At 34.5% G+C, this 19056-nt stretch overlaps 1 protein-coding gene across 2 annotated transcripts in view; it reads left to right on the top strand.

Annotated features, from left to right (window-relative positions):
• The window catches only part of LOC128865351 (proton-coupled zinc antiporter SLC30A2), a 252202-nt gene that overhangs the window by 95056 nt on the left and 138090 nt on the right, over positions 1-19056 (top strand). For both annotated transcript variants that reach the window (XM_054105593.1, XM_054105594.1), the window contains one exon: positions 10467-10577. In XM_054105593.1, coding sequence (XP_053961568.1) covers positions 10467-10577 — 111 coding nt within the window. The remainder of the gene's footprint in view (positions 1-10466; positions 10578-19056) is intronic.

Raw genomic sequence — 19056 nt, 5'->3', positions numbered from 1 at the left:
TTTTTAAAAGAAGACAACGATCCCATGCAGTGAAGCCGAAGATGTGTGAAGTGGAAACAGCAAACGTAGCACAAAATAATTGTTTTTTTTTTCTAAATAATCTTTAAAATGGAATATCTCGAAAACGGTTAAGTTTTGAATATCATATCATATAACCAAATTAACTAGAAATTACCTAAATAATAATGTCCGTATATCAAAGTGGTTAGTTCAAAGCAATCAAATATTTTATTTGTTTTTTTATCTTCTTCTTTATGAACAGCAGTTCATAGCAATAGCCCATAGTACTCCCCACAGAATTATTATATTTTATATACAAGAACCTAGTAATTTCATCATAAGAAAGGATAAACTTTGGCCTCACTAAAAAAATTCGGACCTCGCTGACAAAATTTTTGATTCGCAAAGGGTTGTTAAATTCTACGCTTAAAATGCATTCGAGAGTCCCTAAGTTAGAGTATCAGTTGGGCCCAAAATACAAACCGCATCCAAATTAAAATATTTAATTTTTGTTGACGTATACGCCACTAATCTTGACAACTTGCCAATCCACACCTGAATTTCATACATTTTTATATACAGGTATGGATGAAGCCGAGAAAGTTGTTGATATTGCCAGATTGTAGGCGTAAAAAATACTGGAATTTGCTGCGCCGCAATTTAAGCATTTTAATTATTACAATTAGATCGATAAACGTGGCAAAATGCGTCCATCTCTACATACATACATATATACAAATATTTGCGTATGTAAATAGTAAAAATGTACGGCTATTTTCTGTGCTTGTCATTATTACACTGTGCGGCACCCAAAGAAAGGCAAACTAAATTTCCATTTCATGAGCAATTTTTCCATAAAATATTTTAACTCAGTAATGCTTCACCTAATTTGATAAGTCCCTAAAATGTCATGTAAAAAAAGGAGTTCAAGTGTTCAAAGATTCTACAAATATATTCTCTGGAAACTTTTATTATGGGTCCTGTCATATACTCACCCATCGTTCCGTAAAAGAATTCCCCACTATCGGCACTTTACCTTCATTTTGTTGCACAGTGCTTTAAAAAGTTGTGTGCTCTAGTTTAAGTCAGATATTTGTTTACATGAAAAATGTCGCTTTAGAAATGCGATAAACAACAATAAATTTTGTCAATTAGAACATATTTTAATTTCATAGAAAAACAAGCAATAAAAGGGAGAGGCATTTCTAATAAACATATTTATTCAAATTATGGCAACTGGTCAGCTGAGTGTATGCAAATTACTTGCTCTATATTGAATACAATTAGTTTAATAGTTTTCGCGTACATTTTAATGGGGTTTCTGATAACAGTGATTACCTCAGTGTGAGTGAAAGGAACAACAACAAAAAAAAGTCGATAGAGGGAAAACAATTAAAGATTTGTGGGGTGAAAAATGAAATGAAATATGAAAATACAAAAAAAATAAAAAATTTCAAAAATGCAGCGCACCTTTATTTCAACGTTACAGGAAATGGTATTAAAAAATATCTTTACCCAGTGTAGCGATTTTGTTGATATTTGTTGATATTTCTTAAAATCTTCCACAAAGCAGTATATCTACAGCCAGTTGAATCAAATAAAAATAAAACAAATTATACAAACATTTAGTTATGCTTTTTACTAACATTTTTGTTTAGTTATATTTTTTTGTAAAAAATTCAAAAAAAATTTTTTGATTATATTTTTATTAAAACTTAAAAACCAAAAAAAAAGTAAATTAAAGAAACCGCAGAGAATTAATTTTTACAACCACATATTTTAAGCAAAAAATTGTTTTTTTTTTAATATTTTATAATAAAAAAAATTTATTAATTTTAATAATATACTAAAATTTATTTATACTCTTTATAATACTAAACTATATTTTATTGTAAAATAAAAAATTTTAATAATGACTAAAAATTAACACAAAAACTGTTTATTTAAAAAAAAACCTCAGATAACTAATTTTATAAATCATACCTCTGAACAAAAACAATTTTTTCTCCAAAAAATATTTTTTCAATTATATTTTATACTAAAGTTTTTTTTTTTTAACTAAAATTTTTAAAATTATTAAATCTTTTTACAAAAAAAATGTAGTAAAAGTTATTTAATTATATTTTTTACTAAAAAAAACCAAAAAAAATTTTGTTTTTGAAGAGGCCGCAGACAATTACTTTTTTAAACCATACATTTTGAACAAAAAAAATTCTTTTTTTTTTTTAAATAAAAAAGAATTGTTCCAATATTATATTATTATATTTTATTGTAAAATATTAAAATTCTTTTTTATTACATTTTTTACTAAAAATTAAAAAAAAAAAATTATATTAAAGAAAGCGTTAATTAGTTTTAAACCATATATATATATATATGATTGGCGCGTACACCCTTTTTGGGTGTTTAGCCGAGCTCCTCCTCCTATTTGTGGTGTGCGTCTTGAAGTTGTTCCACAATTGGAGGGACCTACAGTTTTAAGCCGACTCCGAACGGCAAATATTTTTATGAGGAGCTTTTTCATGGCAGAAATACACTCGGAGGTTTGTCATTGCCTGCCGAGGGGCGACCGCTATTAGAAAAATGTTTTTATTAATTCGAGATTCGAACCAACGACCTCTCTGCGAATTCCGAATGGTAATCACGCACCAACCCATTCGGCTACGGCGGCCGCCAACCACCACCAACCATACCCTCGGAATTTTTTTTTTTAAATTGTGACTTATACTACAATTTTTTTAAACAAATTTTAACTATAAAAATTTTTTAAATTATATTTTTTACGAAACAAAAAAGGAAAAAGCAATTTTTTTTTTGAAGTGACCCTAGACAATGAATTCTTAGAACCATAACGAAAAATTAGTTGTTTTCAAAAACCAAAAAAAAAACTATTCTATACTATATACTTCATACAACGGTTTTTTTTTTGAATTTTAATTTATACTAAAATATTATAAAAAAAAAATTAAAAAGTATACTCTTTACTTAAATTTTTTTAAACTATATTTTTTACTAAAAATGAAAAACGAAATGTGTTTATGTTAAAGAAACCGCAAATAACTAATTTTTAAAGTTATACCTTTGGAACAAAACTCATTTGTTTCTCCAAAACAAAAAATTTTTCCCCGAAAAGAAAAAAAATATATTTTAAAATTTTTTTATTATACAAAAATTTTTTAAGTTATATTTTATACTAAAAAAATTTAATAAAATTTGTTTAATTATATTTTTACTAAAAAATGAATCTAAAAAAAATGTATATTAAAGAAACCGCAAAAATTTTTATTTAAAACCATTACCTATTAATTTTTAAAACCATGCATTGGTTTAAAAAAAAATGATTACTTATATTTATGCTGCAGAATGTTTTTAATCATATTTTATAAAAAAAAAAAAATTATTTTTGTTTACATTATATTTTGTACTAAACATTTTTTAAATTATATTTTATACTACAAAATTAGAAAAAAAAAATGTATTTTAGTTTCTGTTAGCTAAAAAATTAAATAAAAATTGTTTAAGTATATATTTATTAAAAAATTAATAACAAAAAAATTTGTATTAAAGAAACCGCAAAAAATTTGATTTAAAACCATAATTAATTTTTAAAACCATGCATTGGTTTTTTCAAAAGAAAAAATTCTTAATTAAATTGTACAGCAAAAAATGTTTTTAATTATATTTTATACAAAAAAAAAATGTAAAAAAAATTTTACAAATTTACAAATTTTTTTTTATTATACATTTTTTGTCATTATACTTTATGCTAAACATTTTCTTAAATTATATTCTATATTAAAAAACTAGAGAAAAATTTTTATATACTAACCTAAAATTTTTTTTTAAATTATATTTTAAAACAAACTTTTTTTTATTAATTATTTTTATGATATACTTTAAATATCTAATTATATTTCATAATATATTTAATTATATTTTTATTTTTAATTATATTTTTCACTAAAAAGTTAAAAACAAATAAATTTATATATTAAAGAAACCACAGTAAATCATTTTTAAAACCACACATTTTGAAAACAAAAATTGGGTTTTCCCAAAGAAAGAAAAAATAGAAAAAAATTGTTTAATTATATTTTACATAACGTAATTTTTAGATTGTAATTTATGCTAAAAAATGTAAAAAAAAAATGTTAAACTACATTTTTTACTAAAAAAGTAAAAAACCAAAAATGATTGCATCTTATATATTAATTAAAAAAAAACGCAGATAATTCATTCTAATAATCTCCCTGCTTAAATTTTCAGCATTGCATACATCTTAAAATTATTACAAATATTTACTTTTCACATCTTTTTCACTTCTCTTCTCAGTTTACTTATTATTTACTAAACCAATTTTCAAGAAATTTGTGCCAATTTCTAAAACATTTGGACCACTTAACATGGAGTCGCCCAGGAGTCTTTGCTTTTTCAGTTTAGACTAGTTCTTGGACATATCGCAGTAAATTAGCAAATATTCATCACTTCGCCTTTCTTGTGACTCACCCTAATACAGACCCACTTAAACCAGTTGAGTACCATTCCCAATTCTAGCCACAATATTTCCACTTACACGCAATATTTTCGGCGGTGCTGTGACTTGTAAAAAAAGTACTTAAAAGGGATCGAGGAGTTAAGCTGATAGCTTGAATTGTTACAGCCGCTTACGCCTGACTGCTCGCTTGCGTGGACCTCGCTATTTCAATTACCACAAAAGATGGAGAAAAAAAGCCCGAAAAATAACGGCTTCCGCAGCGGACAAAATTGATTTAATTCCACCTTTTCATTTAACATTTTCCATTTGTTTGCCACGCGCTCGAGCTGCATGTGGCATTAAAAGCCAGCAGTGGAGGTGCACCTGTAGCTTGGCTAGCAACAGTTTTTTTGTTTTATTCTTTACCAACTTAAATTCTTACTTATTTTATTTGTTAAACAATTTTTGCTCAGCAACCATTTGTTGCTACTGCTGTTGTTGTTGTTGTTGTTGCTGTTGTCAATGTTGATATGTACCGTTTCAAGTGTAGCAAAGTGGAAAGCGAATCGTTAAAAAGGAAAATCAATTAAAATTTGCGCTTTAACCCGACTGAAAATGTGGCGAAAAATTGGAATGCTACAAGGGCTGATTGAGTGAGTGAGGTACTGAGTGAGTGAGTGAGTGAGTGTGTGTGTGTGAGCGTGAATGAATTAATGGTTGAGTAAATGCGGATATAACTGAAAGCATGAATAAGTGGTTGTGAGGCAAAAAAGGAAGCGAATGAATTTTCTGTGCCAGCGAGTGCAGAGCAAACAACGCGTTGAAGTCATAGAAGAAACAAAATTAAAAGTACGAATAAAATAAAAGACAAAACAAAAAAAAGTTAAAAAAGGACAAAAAAATTAAGGAAAACGAAAAGTCGTCGCATAGTTGCAAGAAAGGCAGCTTGAGCGTGTACAGCAACCATTTGGCGAAAAGTAGCGAAATGAAGTTGAAAGGAATTTAATTTTGTTGCCACTTGTGTTGCGTAACTGCGACAACTATGCCAGCGCTCCCTTGCTGGTGACTCACTACGCCGCCGGTGGTGTACTGGCACCATGCAAATGTCGCCAATACGCGAGCGTGCGGACCGTATTTGCATTGCGTGGCAAAATTGAAAAAGTATGCAAAAGAAAAATAAAAAGTAATGCAACAAATCAAATGAAAAGAGGAGTACAATTTTCGAACGAAGAAATCGAAAAAGCAAATAAAAAGTTTGGTAAACTTTTTTTTCGATTTTTTTATTTTTTATTTTTCCCTTGCAGTTCAAAAATAGTTGTCATATTGTCAGTATTGGAATATGAAAGCAATGAAGCGCATTCGTGATGGCAAATCAGTCATGAAGCGCGGAAAGCGGGGTGAGAGCGAGGGCGAGTGCGAGTGCGGGTGCGAAAGGCAGAGCAAGAGGGAGGGGAAGAGGGATGCGACTGCAATAAATGCAATAAAGGATTTAATCGCCTTTCATGCGCCAACAAAGTGGCAATCAGCCACTCCTTGGTGTGAGATGGTGAGTTATAACAGATCATACGAAAATACATTTGGATGTATGTATGTATGCACGTATGAATATGCATAAAAATATATGAAAGCTCTACAGAGCGTATGAGCGCTATGCTGATACCATTCGATGCTGTTTTCCGCTGCCTTGTCGGATTATTATTCGCATATGGCGTTCGCTCTGCACACCAGCCGCACTGCTCTTGCCGCTGCCTTTGGTGTTATAATTCATTTTGAATTGAAAAATCGTTATGCGGAATGGTTTTTAAGTTGCATACCTTCAGATTATTTTGTTGAAATTTATGAACATCAAAAACAAATAAATTCAAGTTGCAGAACTCAAAGGATGCGGTTTTCTGTTGTTGCTTTCTTTAATATATTCGAAATCAGATGACCTCGGCGTTATGAGTTATGAAGGCGTAAATGATTGCAAGATTTTAATAAAATCATAAAAGCAAAAAATGGGAATCAGTGTATGAACGCTGAACAGACAGGAAAATGAAGAAAATGTACGATGAGAGATTACAAAAAAAAAAAACGCTACTTCATATAGCGTATGCTCTAAAATTGCATTTGCAGATTCGTACGAGAGATGACTAAAATAAAGAGAACTACCCAGACTGACAGCATTTTATGCCACAAAATAATCTGTAATGAGTTAAAAAGACCTAAAGAGTATTCTGAGGGCGATCAACTTTACGAATTTCAAATTTGGGGATTTTCTAGTAGACAAATTAGTGGAAGTATTAAGTTATGAACGGGTAGAAGGCGAAGTACCTTCTGTCATCGAACAAGCAGTTAGAGCACGCACGCATCGGCCGCTATATCGCTGTTGACAGTTATAATTCTGAAGCAGTAAGAGACCTGGTTTATTAACGAACTAGCATTAACACCGATAATAATGCCGACCTTGAACTGCAACGGACAATCTTTCTTGCCAACAGGCACTGCTTTGAACTAACATTAAAGTCTCCTTTCGACGAACCAAAATCACACTTTTTATGTATCTCATAATGCCCGTCCAATTGTATGATGCAGAAGCTTGGACGATCACCGCATCCGATAAGGCGGCTCTTGGATTGTTCGAGAGTAAGATGTTGTGGTGGATTTATGGATCTATGCACGTTGGTGATGGCGAATATCGCTAACGATACAAACATTTACTCCATCAGTTTTACGACGACTTAGATAGAGTGAGTTGAATAAAGATCCAGCAGCTCCGCTGACTAGGTTATGTCGTCCGAATGGGAGCAATAGCTCCAGCTCTGAAAGTATTCGAGCTGATAATAGCAGAGGATGAGTGCTGGCTCTTTTGCGTTGGAAAAATCAAACGGCGAAGTACTTGGCTTCACTAGGGGTGCCCACTTGGAAGGCAGAAAAAACTTGTGAAAGATGGAGACATAGTGCAATTTGAGGTATTTCAAGACAGAGATGATAGTCCTTATTGCCAGCGGAACTGGGCATTGCCTGATTGAAAAGCATGCAGGAAGACTAGGAGCTCCGTTTCCACGACAGTCGGTTCTAAGTTACCGAAACGACCCAGATTTATATCCGGCCAAGGACTGTCACTCCAGTAGCATTCCCCGTATGTATATTAAGTATGGGGAATGTCTATGTTGCTACAACAACAAAAACTAGCAGTTCCGTTCAGAAGATGTTGCAAAAGCCGCAAATATAATGAGGAGGAAGCAGCAGTCATCTTCTTTTCTTACCACCCTGCATTGTGCAATAATCTGCGACATCTCGGAAATACCATTTTTATTTAATTAAAGGGCTGCTAAGTGTTACTGAATGGTTCAAGCGGATTATTTGGTCGAACTTTAGTATCACTTGGGTTTCTAGTCTAAATGTGTGGCTAGCTTCAGCGGCTGCCACTTCAGCCTAACCTTAAGCGAAATTACTAAGCTGAAAAGGCCGCTGGGTATTGCTCAATCAAGTCGACACCTTTATTAGCAATCACAAGCTGCGATCTTCTTTCTGCGTTTGTCATCACCTTGTCAAGTATTTCGGGTTTCATAGCGTTGATTTCGGCACGAATGTTTGCTTTAAGCTGGTCAATAGTCTGCTGCTTGTTGGCGTAAACCTTACTTTTCAGATAACCCCACAAAAAGAAGTCCGGGGGGGTTAAGTCAGGTGATCTGGGGGCCCATCGATAGACACTAGACATCCCGCGAATTTTCGTTGACGAAATTTAATTGTTGTATTAGCAATGTGGCGTTGCGCACCGTCTTGTTGAGACCAGTATTCGTCTAAACCTTTCCCACGCATTTGCGGGCAGACATAATGAGCCAACATCCAGCGATATCGGTTTCCATCGACCGTTTCGTTTTCTCGTTAAAAATATGGCCCAATGATGGTTTTGGCGTAAATGCCGGCCCAAACAGTTACTTTGCAGGCATGCAATGGCATTTCATGGATCTCGTGTAGATTCTCAGTTCCCCAATTGCCTCAAGTGTGTTTATTCCGGCTGTCAGAGAGGTTAAAATGTGTCTCGTCAGTCATTAAAATTTGCTTCCAAAAATTGGGTTCAGTGTCAACCATTCGAGCGACTGTTTGGCCGTATTCTAAGCGACGTGAATGGTCTGTGGGCAATATTATTTGTGTCAATTGCACTCTATACGGAAACAAATTTAAATCATCCTTTAAAATGCTCTGCATTGTGGTTTCACTGCCGCCAAAATGCTGAGCGCGACGACGATACGACACTGATGGTTCCTGGGCAACGCTCTCCCTCACTGCTTCAGCAAGTTCATTGGAACGTCTTGGTAGTTAATGAACGGCATGTTGCGGATCTCCTGCTTGTTTGCCACGACACTTTTTGCGATATGCGCGTTGAGTTAGAACAATAGAACGACTATTTTCGATGTAAAGCGTTACAATTTCAGCGCGTTGTTTCGGTTGAAATTGTACTGAATTGACGTATCGAAAACATGTATGTTGAAGTCGATCGGTTGGTAAATGACAAAGTTATTCAGCGTTTACATACCGACATAAAAGATGGCGGACCCTGTATATATGTACGCACTAAACTAAAACTAAAATGCAAAATGAAATATTTATCATATATAAAACCTTCAAATCAAATTTAAAAATATATAAACCTTTGCGTTTTCAAAAAATAGATGTACATAATTTATATTTTAAGGCAATTCCTATGCTGTTGGAATTAAAAAATGAGTGGCAACGTCTTTCAAAAATGCTTTTTAATTGAAACGTTCCCATATTCATTTCGAAATACTTCTATTAAATTATAGTGTTATATACTATTTTCGTATTAAGAGTTAGGTGGCAACGCTATACACAAAATTTTTTAATTAAACTTTTTTAATTAAAACATTCCTATATACCTACATTTCAAAATACTTAGTTACTCTCTACTTTTATATATTATTTCCCCTTTAAGAGTTAGGTGGCAACGCTACACACAAACAATTTTAATTAAAGTTTTTTTCATTCTTTTCAACATATTTTATTTGATACCCATACCCTCACCTATAATTGAACTATGTTTTGAATGAAATACTTTTAATCAAATTAGGTGGCAACGCCATTAAAAAAATATTATTGGATTAAAGCTGCCTTTACTTTCACTTCGATATTTTTTATACATGTAATTTACTTTTGTAATCAATTTCTTAATTTCCAAAATCTAGGTGGCAACACCAGATCAACATATTTTTTATTGAAGCTTGTCTGAAGACTTTTTCAATATGTACTTACATATGTATATCTGAAATTTGTGATAAATTACTACTTTTCCAATAAATTTCAGGTGGCAACGCTATCAATAAAATTGTTTTTGGAATACATTTTCCTGAAAATATTTGCCTTGATACCTGAGCTGTAAAAAATATAATATTTATGTCCACCTTTAAAAACCCTCCTTTGTTAAACACAAACAGGTGGCAACACCTAAGTAAAATAAATGTTACACTTAAATTATCTATTGTACATAGGCTTTCTAGCGGTGTAATAAATGTTAAGCATGATCTATCGCAGAAATTTTCTACATTTTTATGTACCTATATAGTCCGCATCAAAAGAAAGTGTACTCCACATATTGACGAGTTTTGACTATGTATTAATTTTTTAATTTCTATTATTTCTTTATAAAACTATTGTTTATACTACAACCAAAACCAACCATATACTCAAGGATTCAAACTTGGTACAAAATTTATAAAAAATTGGCGAATTTTCATCAAAAGTTCAAACTCCTTAAACAGAATCTCTGGAAAAATTTCGATTTAAAATTTTTTTTGTTGACTTTGGTGTAAAAAAATCGGGAAAAACACGTTGACATTACTGCGTTACAACATTGAGTAAGCTCTTATTTAAGTTATTACTTCCACAATGGTTGCCAAATATATGAACTCGCTCCCTATACTCTTATGTTAATTTATTTTATAATTTTTAACAACTTTTAATATTCCTCTTTTTATTTGTGTCATTTTAGTACGAGATCACTGCCATCGCCAACGAACGGAAGGCGTAGATATAAGAGCTCGGAAGAAACTAATTATTGCCAGCGTACTTTGTCTGGTCTTCATGGTTTGTGAAATTATTGGTGAGTGAAGAAATATTTTATTTTAAGTTTTATGAATTTGCGAAGCAGCGAAAGTACTGAATTTTCATTTTTTACTTGTTGAGAAACGAAGACTTACACGCAGTGACCTCAGAGCTTGAACTGCAGATGATACCATACCAAATTTTTTCCCAATTTATCACACAAAATACTTACAAAAATACAAAAAAAAAACACACATATTTGGGTTTTAAACGTGATTAATCACGCATTAAACTCGAGTTGGCTGTTGATTTTGCCAGATATTTCTTCGATTATCTCGATATTGAAGCAAACCACACCCGCTTTGGGAACGAAAGCATTCTTGACAGAAGTTTTGAGCCGAGGTGTGCTTGCTAACCAACCTCTTGAACTCTTACAATCATTCCCATGGCAGTAATTCCTACGTTCACACAATGTTGCTGAAGTAAAAGTTTTTGGCTGGATTCCTTCCAGCACCACAGACTCCACCGTCGTGCTGCAAATCAGGGAAAATGCCACAGACTTTAATTAGCACACTAAGCAGTAGCAGACTGACTTCTAGAGCAACGAGTTAACCTGAGTTAGGAAACCCGAATAAATAAACTTGTAACAGATAGATAGTCACACGCTCCTCTAACATCTCCTTCCTTTTCCTCCTCTCTGTAATGGGTCTCCTCTTACTTGGAGCTGAAATCAGGTAGTCAGCTAAAATTATTTGGCTCGAGTATGACTAAATGAGCTCAATCAGTAAAAACGCGATGCAAACGATAATCATTTGGTTTCAATTCTTCCACGAACTGTATTTTATAGGCACATAAGCCAAGATCTTCACGTAAAATTTGTCCACGTAGTCGAAGGACAAACGCCAATAAGTTGAGAATGACAAAAAATCGACATTTCGGCGTCTTCTTCAACATTTCGCTCTATGAACTTCGCGAACAGATTTTGTTTTTTTTTCAAAGCAGATTTCCAAAATTTGTAAGCGCTGCTCTGACGTTAAGAGATTCATGATGACTTGTCGAATCTTACTGAACAGAAATGCCAACACAGTTTGCCATTCTCAGCTGCCAAAAGGATACAAAAGACCATGAGGTCGAAGTGCAAATCTCGTAGAAAATCATGCTGCTAAGAAAGGACCCGATATGTTGCTTGATGAAAAATAAGAAGCAAAAATAAAAAAAAATATATTTATCAACTTTTTCTCAATATCTTTCGTTGAGGAAACTTTTTTATTAAAAAAGAAATTAAAATTTGTTGTCAGTTTTATTAATACTTGTTGCACTTTTGCAAATGAAATCAGTTATTTACAGTATGTTGATTGATAACAAGGCACTTTTCGAAGTAAAACTTCTTAGGAGTCGATGGACGAGCGAGAAAGGAGAGTAAAATTTCAAGGTCATGCAACGTTTTGGGCATTTTCGTTCTGCGAGAGAGAAACAAGATATAACGTAGAGGAAAAGGAGAGAGAGAGGTATGCCTTATATATATATTAGATGCACTTTAGGTTATTTTTCCTGATTTTTCCTTGCGGTTGCTAATTTCTAGTGAGAAATAACACTGCATACTTTTTGGCGCTTGTTTGTTGGTGCAAACTTGTAGGATATATATCTTTGTTGCCTACTTTTAGGCGTTATATTTCCTTGGTACTGTTTGAGGCGTTTTTGGCCCCAATTTTTTTGGCGTTTATTTTTTGGTGCCTACTTTTTGGCGCTTATTTCCGTTTCCTGGCTAGTGCTTGTGCGTACTATAAAGTGCTATCCATTCCGGCGTCGGATTTATTGGTATTGCCTTGCAGTAATTTGTGCCGTTGCTGCGGTCCTGGAATCGCTGCGTTTGTGCGGGTGATAAACGCTCGGAGTAGTGCGCGTTGTTCCCACGGTTTGTGTCCGGCGTTTACCTACACCGGTCGACCCTTGTCTGTGTTTTTGTAAATTTTGTGTATTTGTATTCTCTGCAAATGTTGTGAATTTATTTAGATATGCATATATACTTTCACTCTCTATCTCTCTCTTATTCTCTCTCGGGTCTCTCCCTCTATCTTTGTCTGTTTTGAAAGTTTCACTTCTGTTATGTATACTACGCTACACTCACTTTTTTTTATAAAAAAATTATATATTATTGGGAGGTTGAATTAGTTTTAAAGGTGACACACAGATGGCGCTATTTATCACTTTATCGCGTTGGCAATACTGAATATATATTCATGACAAAGCCTCATCCCTAGGCTTTGTTTATCAGTATCTGTCATTTCGCTGAAGTATAAACAACGCAGTGTTTTCGTGCTCCGAGTATGTCAACTTTCGTGCCGTCGAAACGCAATTTGCGGGAAGCTTTGCTTTTCTGCTTCAATTTGAAAAAAATACAGCCCAAGCCCGTGAATTGCTGCAGGAGGCCTACCCAGACCATACTCCGTCGATTTCAACATGTGAGTACTGGTTTCGACGATTCAAAAGTGGTGATTTTCACACCGAAGACAAGGAGCGTCTTGGCCAGCCCAAAAAGTTCGAGGACGCGGAATTGGGGGAATTGGTAAACGAGGACTCGTGCCAAACCCAAGAAGAGCTTGCTGAATCATTGGGCGTTGATAAATCAACCGTTTGCAAGCGTCTAAAAGCGATGGGAACGATCCAAAAGCAAGTACATTGGGTCCCGTACGAGTTGAAGCTGCGCGACGTCGAACGGCGATTTTTTACGTGCGAATTGCTGATCGAGCGACAAAATCGGAAGGGTCTTTTGCATCGGGTGGTGACTGGCGGCGAAAAATGGATCCACTACGATAACCCAAAACGCAAAAAATCATGGGGTTTGCCCGGCCACGCATCAACGTCGACGGCCAAGCAGAATATTCACGGCAAGAAAATCATGCTCTGCATTTGGTGGGATCAGGTCGGCGTCGTATATTTTGAGCTGCTCCAACCGGGCGAAACAATCACGGGGGATCGTTACCGACTGCAATTGATGCGTTTAAGCCGGGCATTGAAAGAAAAACGGCCGGAAACGGTAAAAAGGCACGACAGGGTTATTTTGCAACATGACAACGCTCGGCCGCATGTTGCTCAACCTGTCAAAAAATACCTTGGAACGCTTGGCTGGGAAGTGTTACCCCACCCGCCGTATAGTCCAGACATAGCTCCCTCCGATTATCATTTGTTCCGGCATATGAGTCTCGATTTGGCGGACCAGCGGTTCTCCTCGTACGAGGCTACCAAAATATGGGTTGAGTCATGGATAGCCAAGCAGCGGCCAGAATTTTGGAGAAACGGCATCCGGAAATTGCCCGAAAGATGGGCGAAAGTTGTAGCTAGCGATGGCCAATACTTTAAATAAAATATTTTGTACCGTTTTTTCACAATAAAGCCCAAAATCTTCGAAAAAAACCTTTAAAACTAATTCAACCTCAAGGTTTGAACGTTTTATTCAATTTTACAATGTGAGTTTTTATAAATTTGATTTAGGAATTAATAAATTTGATTGAGGAACCGCCTTCTACGCCAGTTGAAAAACAAGTGCCTCGTTTGCCGTTGTTGTCAACCAGGGTTGTTGTCAACGCCTTCTACGCCAGTTGAAACACAAGTGCCTCGTTCGCCAGTGTTGTCAACCAGAGTTGTTGTCAACCATTCCCACAACTAATAGCATAAAAAATAAAATAAATAATTGGCTCGTACACTTCTGTTAGGTGTTTGGCCGAGCTCCCCCTCCTATTTGTGGTGTGCGTCTTGATGTTGTTCCACAAATGGAGGGACCTACAGTTTCAAGCCGACTCCGAACGGCAGATATTTTTATGAGGAGCTTTTTCATGGCAGAAATACACTCGGAGGTTTGCCATTGCCTGCCGAGGGGCGACCGCTATTAGAAAAATGTTTTTATTAGTTTTGATTCCACCGAGATTCGAACCAACGATCTCTCTGTGAATTCCGAATGGTAACCACGCACCAACCCATTCGGCTACGGCGGCCGCCAATATTTTTATTAGTTCGACAAAAAAAAGCAGACAACTTTGTTCCCAGTCTTACTAATAGTTTTTGCAATTTAGTTAAGAAAATCAATTATTTGAAATTTGTGCTTGACAAAATAAAATTTTCTGTATCTCAAAAGAAAAATATATATATATTATATTAATAAAAAATATAATCTATTAATTGTTTCTCCAATATTTTTCGTGAAGGAAGTTTGTTATTCCAAAAACAAAAAACAGAAAAATTTCAATATTTGTTAGCAGCTATTAAATTTTTTTGAGCTGTAGCAAATTAAATCGGTTGCGTAAAATATGATACTTGGTAAAGAGTCACTTTTTTATTCGCAAAAAAAGAGTTAATAAAATATATAATTTAAGGGGGTATTCTGGTCTAGAAATTAAATAAAATCATTTTTTTTGCATATTTTCAAAGTTTAGAAATTCAAAAATATGCCCTTCAACGGATTTTTCAAAATTCGAATTATTTTCGGAGATACAGCAGATTTTGTGACGTGGCGTCTAAGCCGGCCGAGTGGAGCGAATCGCACAATGAACGGCAGATGTTACCGGACGACTTGAGGACTCGTTCTTTCCAGAAAATCTTTTGTATCCCACACAACCTTTATTTATTCTATACATATATATATATATACTTTATACTTCTATAATATATACCTGGAAATATATCGCCGATTAATCCAGAGTGAGTAGTAAATATTATGGTCTGAGTTGCACAAACTACAAACGCGATTTTCTAAAAACTACTTTTCTTGAGATGGTCGTCATGATATCTCAAGTTCTACTTGACCGATCGCTTTGAAGTTTGATACGAATTTTTTATTATATATCTGTCTATCGCGCCTGCCTCGGGGTTTGAAAAATTTAAGTTTGAAGTATTTTAAAAAAATTTGAAAAGGTAAAAAAAAGAGGGTACAAATATTTTTTTCAAGTTGACGTCACTTTGTGAATTTCTTTTCTTGGATTTGGCGTAATTCAATAGCGACATCCTAACTAATGAAGTATTTTTTTAATTTGTTTGTTTTAGATCACTACAAGGGTTGGAATCATGTCAACCATGGAGCACCGTTTTTTATGTAGCCCCCACTCCGCCGGTCTGTAATTCCACGATTTTTTAATTTTTTTTTTCTAATTTTTTTTTATATTGTACTTTTCCAATATTAATAAAAACCAGAAAAAATGGATTGTAAAATGTTTTTGATTTTTTTTATCTTAGTTTTAAAATTACTTAAAATTAAGGCGTCTAGAACAAAATACCCCCTTAACATGTTTTTCAATATTATCCGGGGGGGAATCTTTTTATTTCACACAAAAAAAAGAAGAGACATTTTATTTTATTTGTCGCCAAATGTAATAATATTTTTTTTTATTAAATTCAAATCTGTTTTTTTAAGTATTACACAGAATATTTTTTTTGTATTTCAAAAAGAAAAAAAGAAGAGAAAAGCTAGTTTTCTTTATTAAAAAATATTTATTAATATTTTTCTTGGAGTAAACTTTGAACTTTAAAAAAAGAGAGAAATTTTACTATTTCCTGCCAGTTTTATGAATATTTTTTCACTTCCACAAAGCAAATCAATTATTTGAAATATGATGCTTGATGCAGAATATATTTTGTTATTTCAAAAAAAGCAAATTTAATATTTATTAGCAGTTTTTATTTATATTTTTCGTAAAGAGAAACTTTTCTTCGTTAAAAAAGTATACATTTTAAAATTTCTTAACAGCTTTTATTGATATTTTTCGTACTTTTTCAAAGGGAAACCAGTGAACTGAAGTTGATGCTTGAATGAGAGTAAACTTTTTCGATTTGTAAAGAAAATCCATTACTTCGTATTCAATTGATTACTTTTACACCCAGAATTTCTATATTAGTTATTTTTTTATCTTCTTCATTATTGGCATTCCAAGTGCGGTGGCGCTGCTGTGTGTGCATTCAATTAAGACTTTTCCAAGTGCTTATATTGTATGCAATAAGGAATCAAAACTTTAATAAATTCTGCAAAACGCCAATTAGTGAAAGCATGAAAACATGTAGATGTTTGTGTAGAAAACTATAAATATGAGTATATGTGAAGCTAAAATTTGTTCAGCTACCCAGTAGGAATTGTGTCAAGTAGTGTCATAAGTTACCAGTTCCGAACTAAGTGGTGTTGCTTTTATATACAAGTATGCGAATTAGTCTGCTATAAACTAATTTTTCACACTTATGCTTGTGTTTGGGACATATTACTAATATTTCTATTCAAAGTAGTTCATTCTCCTACAAAACTTTTATGTAAAATCAAGTATAAAACTTTGTGAAAATTGAAAAAAAAAAAAAAAAAAACTTGCAACAAATTTTCATCAAAATTTCATACTTTTGGTCAGTATTTTCAAAACATTTCTAGTATTGTGTTTTAGAGCTCACTGAGCTTTGGTGTAAGAAAATCCAAATTTTAAGAAGCTCAAAAATCGGGCTGATTTTCCACAATTTGTTTTTGCTGATGGTGTTGAGTGTTTCGTTTAGGTTAGGCGATGCTTATATACACATATATAGTATGTATATATAATTGGCGCGTACACCCTTTTTAGGTGTTTGGCCGAGCTCCTCCTCCTATTTGTGGTGTGCATCTTGATGTTGATCCACAAACGGAGGGACCTACAGTTTCAAGCCGACTCCGAACAGCAGATATTTTATGAGGAGCTTTTTCATGGCAGAAATACACTCGGAGGTTTGCCATTGCCTGCCGAGGGGCGACCGCTATTAGAAAAATGTTTTTCTTAATTTTGGAGTTTCACCGAGATTCGAACCGACGTTCTCTCTGTGAATTCCGAATGGTAATTACGCACCAACCCATTCGGCTACGGCGTTAAGCGATGCTTAAAGATTGATTATCCTTATTATTTCAGATTTTCTTCCCGTATAACGAACCGCTTTGTTCAATAGCGTCTGAAAAAAGGCAAAGAGGAAGATAATTCCATAATAATGACATTTCGGTCCTGTCAATTTCTTTCATCTATGGGGAAAATATAAGTATTGCCAAATCTTCAGTCGATGGTGCTGCCATCTGGTTTTTAGGTCTGTTTCTTTACCAAGCCGCCCCCTTCCCCAGTGTTTACAGACACAGGCGACTGGGAAAACGCACTTTTCTTCCATGACGTGTTGTGGCTTTCGTTTGCGGGTTGCTGATATCGGTGGAAGAAGGTTCTGTGTCATCGGTAATGGTGGTATTGTTGTCGATAAATCCGACTTTTAATCTATCAATTGATATTTTTTTGTTTTTGTTTGGGGTGTCCAACACATTTCACATTTTGGGTGACATTTATCACGGAGTTCTTTTATATGACAGGTTTTGCTTCCACATGGTGCGCTATCTGCATTGGTCGGATCAGGTTCATTACACGCCTGACGTCTTAAATGAACTCTACTTCGCCAGGGTACGGCTTCGATTTGGTGAAAAACTCTGCTGGTAGTCGTAAGTTTTTTTCGTAAACTAGTTCCGCCGGTGTGTTGCCTGAATATATTCTTTAAATGTTGCGCTAAGTGCAATTGTGATGCCCAATTTTGTCGGTCTTTGCATTTTAATGCCGCTTTTAGTGTAGGACGAAATCGCTCGACTAAGCCATCGGATTGGGTGTGGTATGCCGTTGTGCGAAGATGTCGTATGCCTAGTTTCTCACTGAGTTACTTAAATATTTGGGATTCGAACTGTTGGCCTTGATCCGTAGCAATTTTAAAAGTTCGATCCGTGTTTCGATGAGTTTGGTGGCGATAGTTTCAGCTGTTATATTCGCAATCGGCACTGCTGCTAGCCATCGTGTGAATGTATCAATAATTTTGAGTAGATTAGATTAGATTATATTTGTGGGGGGTTGGATGCTACAAAGACCATTGTATAGGGGTTTTCAATTGGCGCGGGTCGATTTTGGCGCCCTGTGGCAGAATGAACCGATGCAGAATTGAACCCTAGAAGGGGATCAGGGCCCAGTTTTTGGCTTGCAGAGCCTTCGTTAGCCATTTTGAGTAGGTATCGGCAATCGTTTGAATCGTACCATTCAGACGCAGTCCTATTGTGGCGCTGGATTTTTGATGTTTTTGACATTATATACACTGTTTTTCCCAGGATGCAACGTCCTGGTGAATTTTAGGCCAAACGAATCTCTTTTTAATGAGACCAGTAGTGTCTCTATACCAGGATGCGAGATGTTGTGTATATCATTAAAAACTGTTTTAGGGTGTGACTCGGTACGTACGACGTCTATATAATGACCACTGGCATTTCAGTCAAGATATTAAGCCGTTCATTTCCCTGAATGATGGGCTTGAGCTCACTGTCTGCTTCCTGTACCATAGCAATGGTATCGTAGTCAACAGAATTGCATTGCGTTTTCTTTTCCCTTTATATAACATATGATAGTCGAACATTGGCTGACGTAATGCAAGTAACGGAGATGTTGTTGGTCGGCTTTTTCGGGTTTCTGCTTGAAGGCAAACGTGATTGGCCTGTCGTTGGTGTAAATCGTGCAACATCTACCTTCGAAGTA

This window comes from Anastrepha ludens, chromosome 5 (assembly GCF_028408465.1).
Source record: "Anastrepha ludens isolate Willacy chromosome 5, idAnaLude1.1, whole genome shotgun sequence".
NCBI lineage: Eukaryota > Metazoa > Arthropoda > Insecta > Diptera > Tephritidae > Anastrepha > Anastrepha ludens.
The sequence above is the reverse complement of the archived record's forward strand: the minus strand, read 5'-3'. Positions and strand labels throughout refer to the sequence as shown.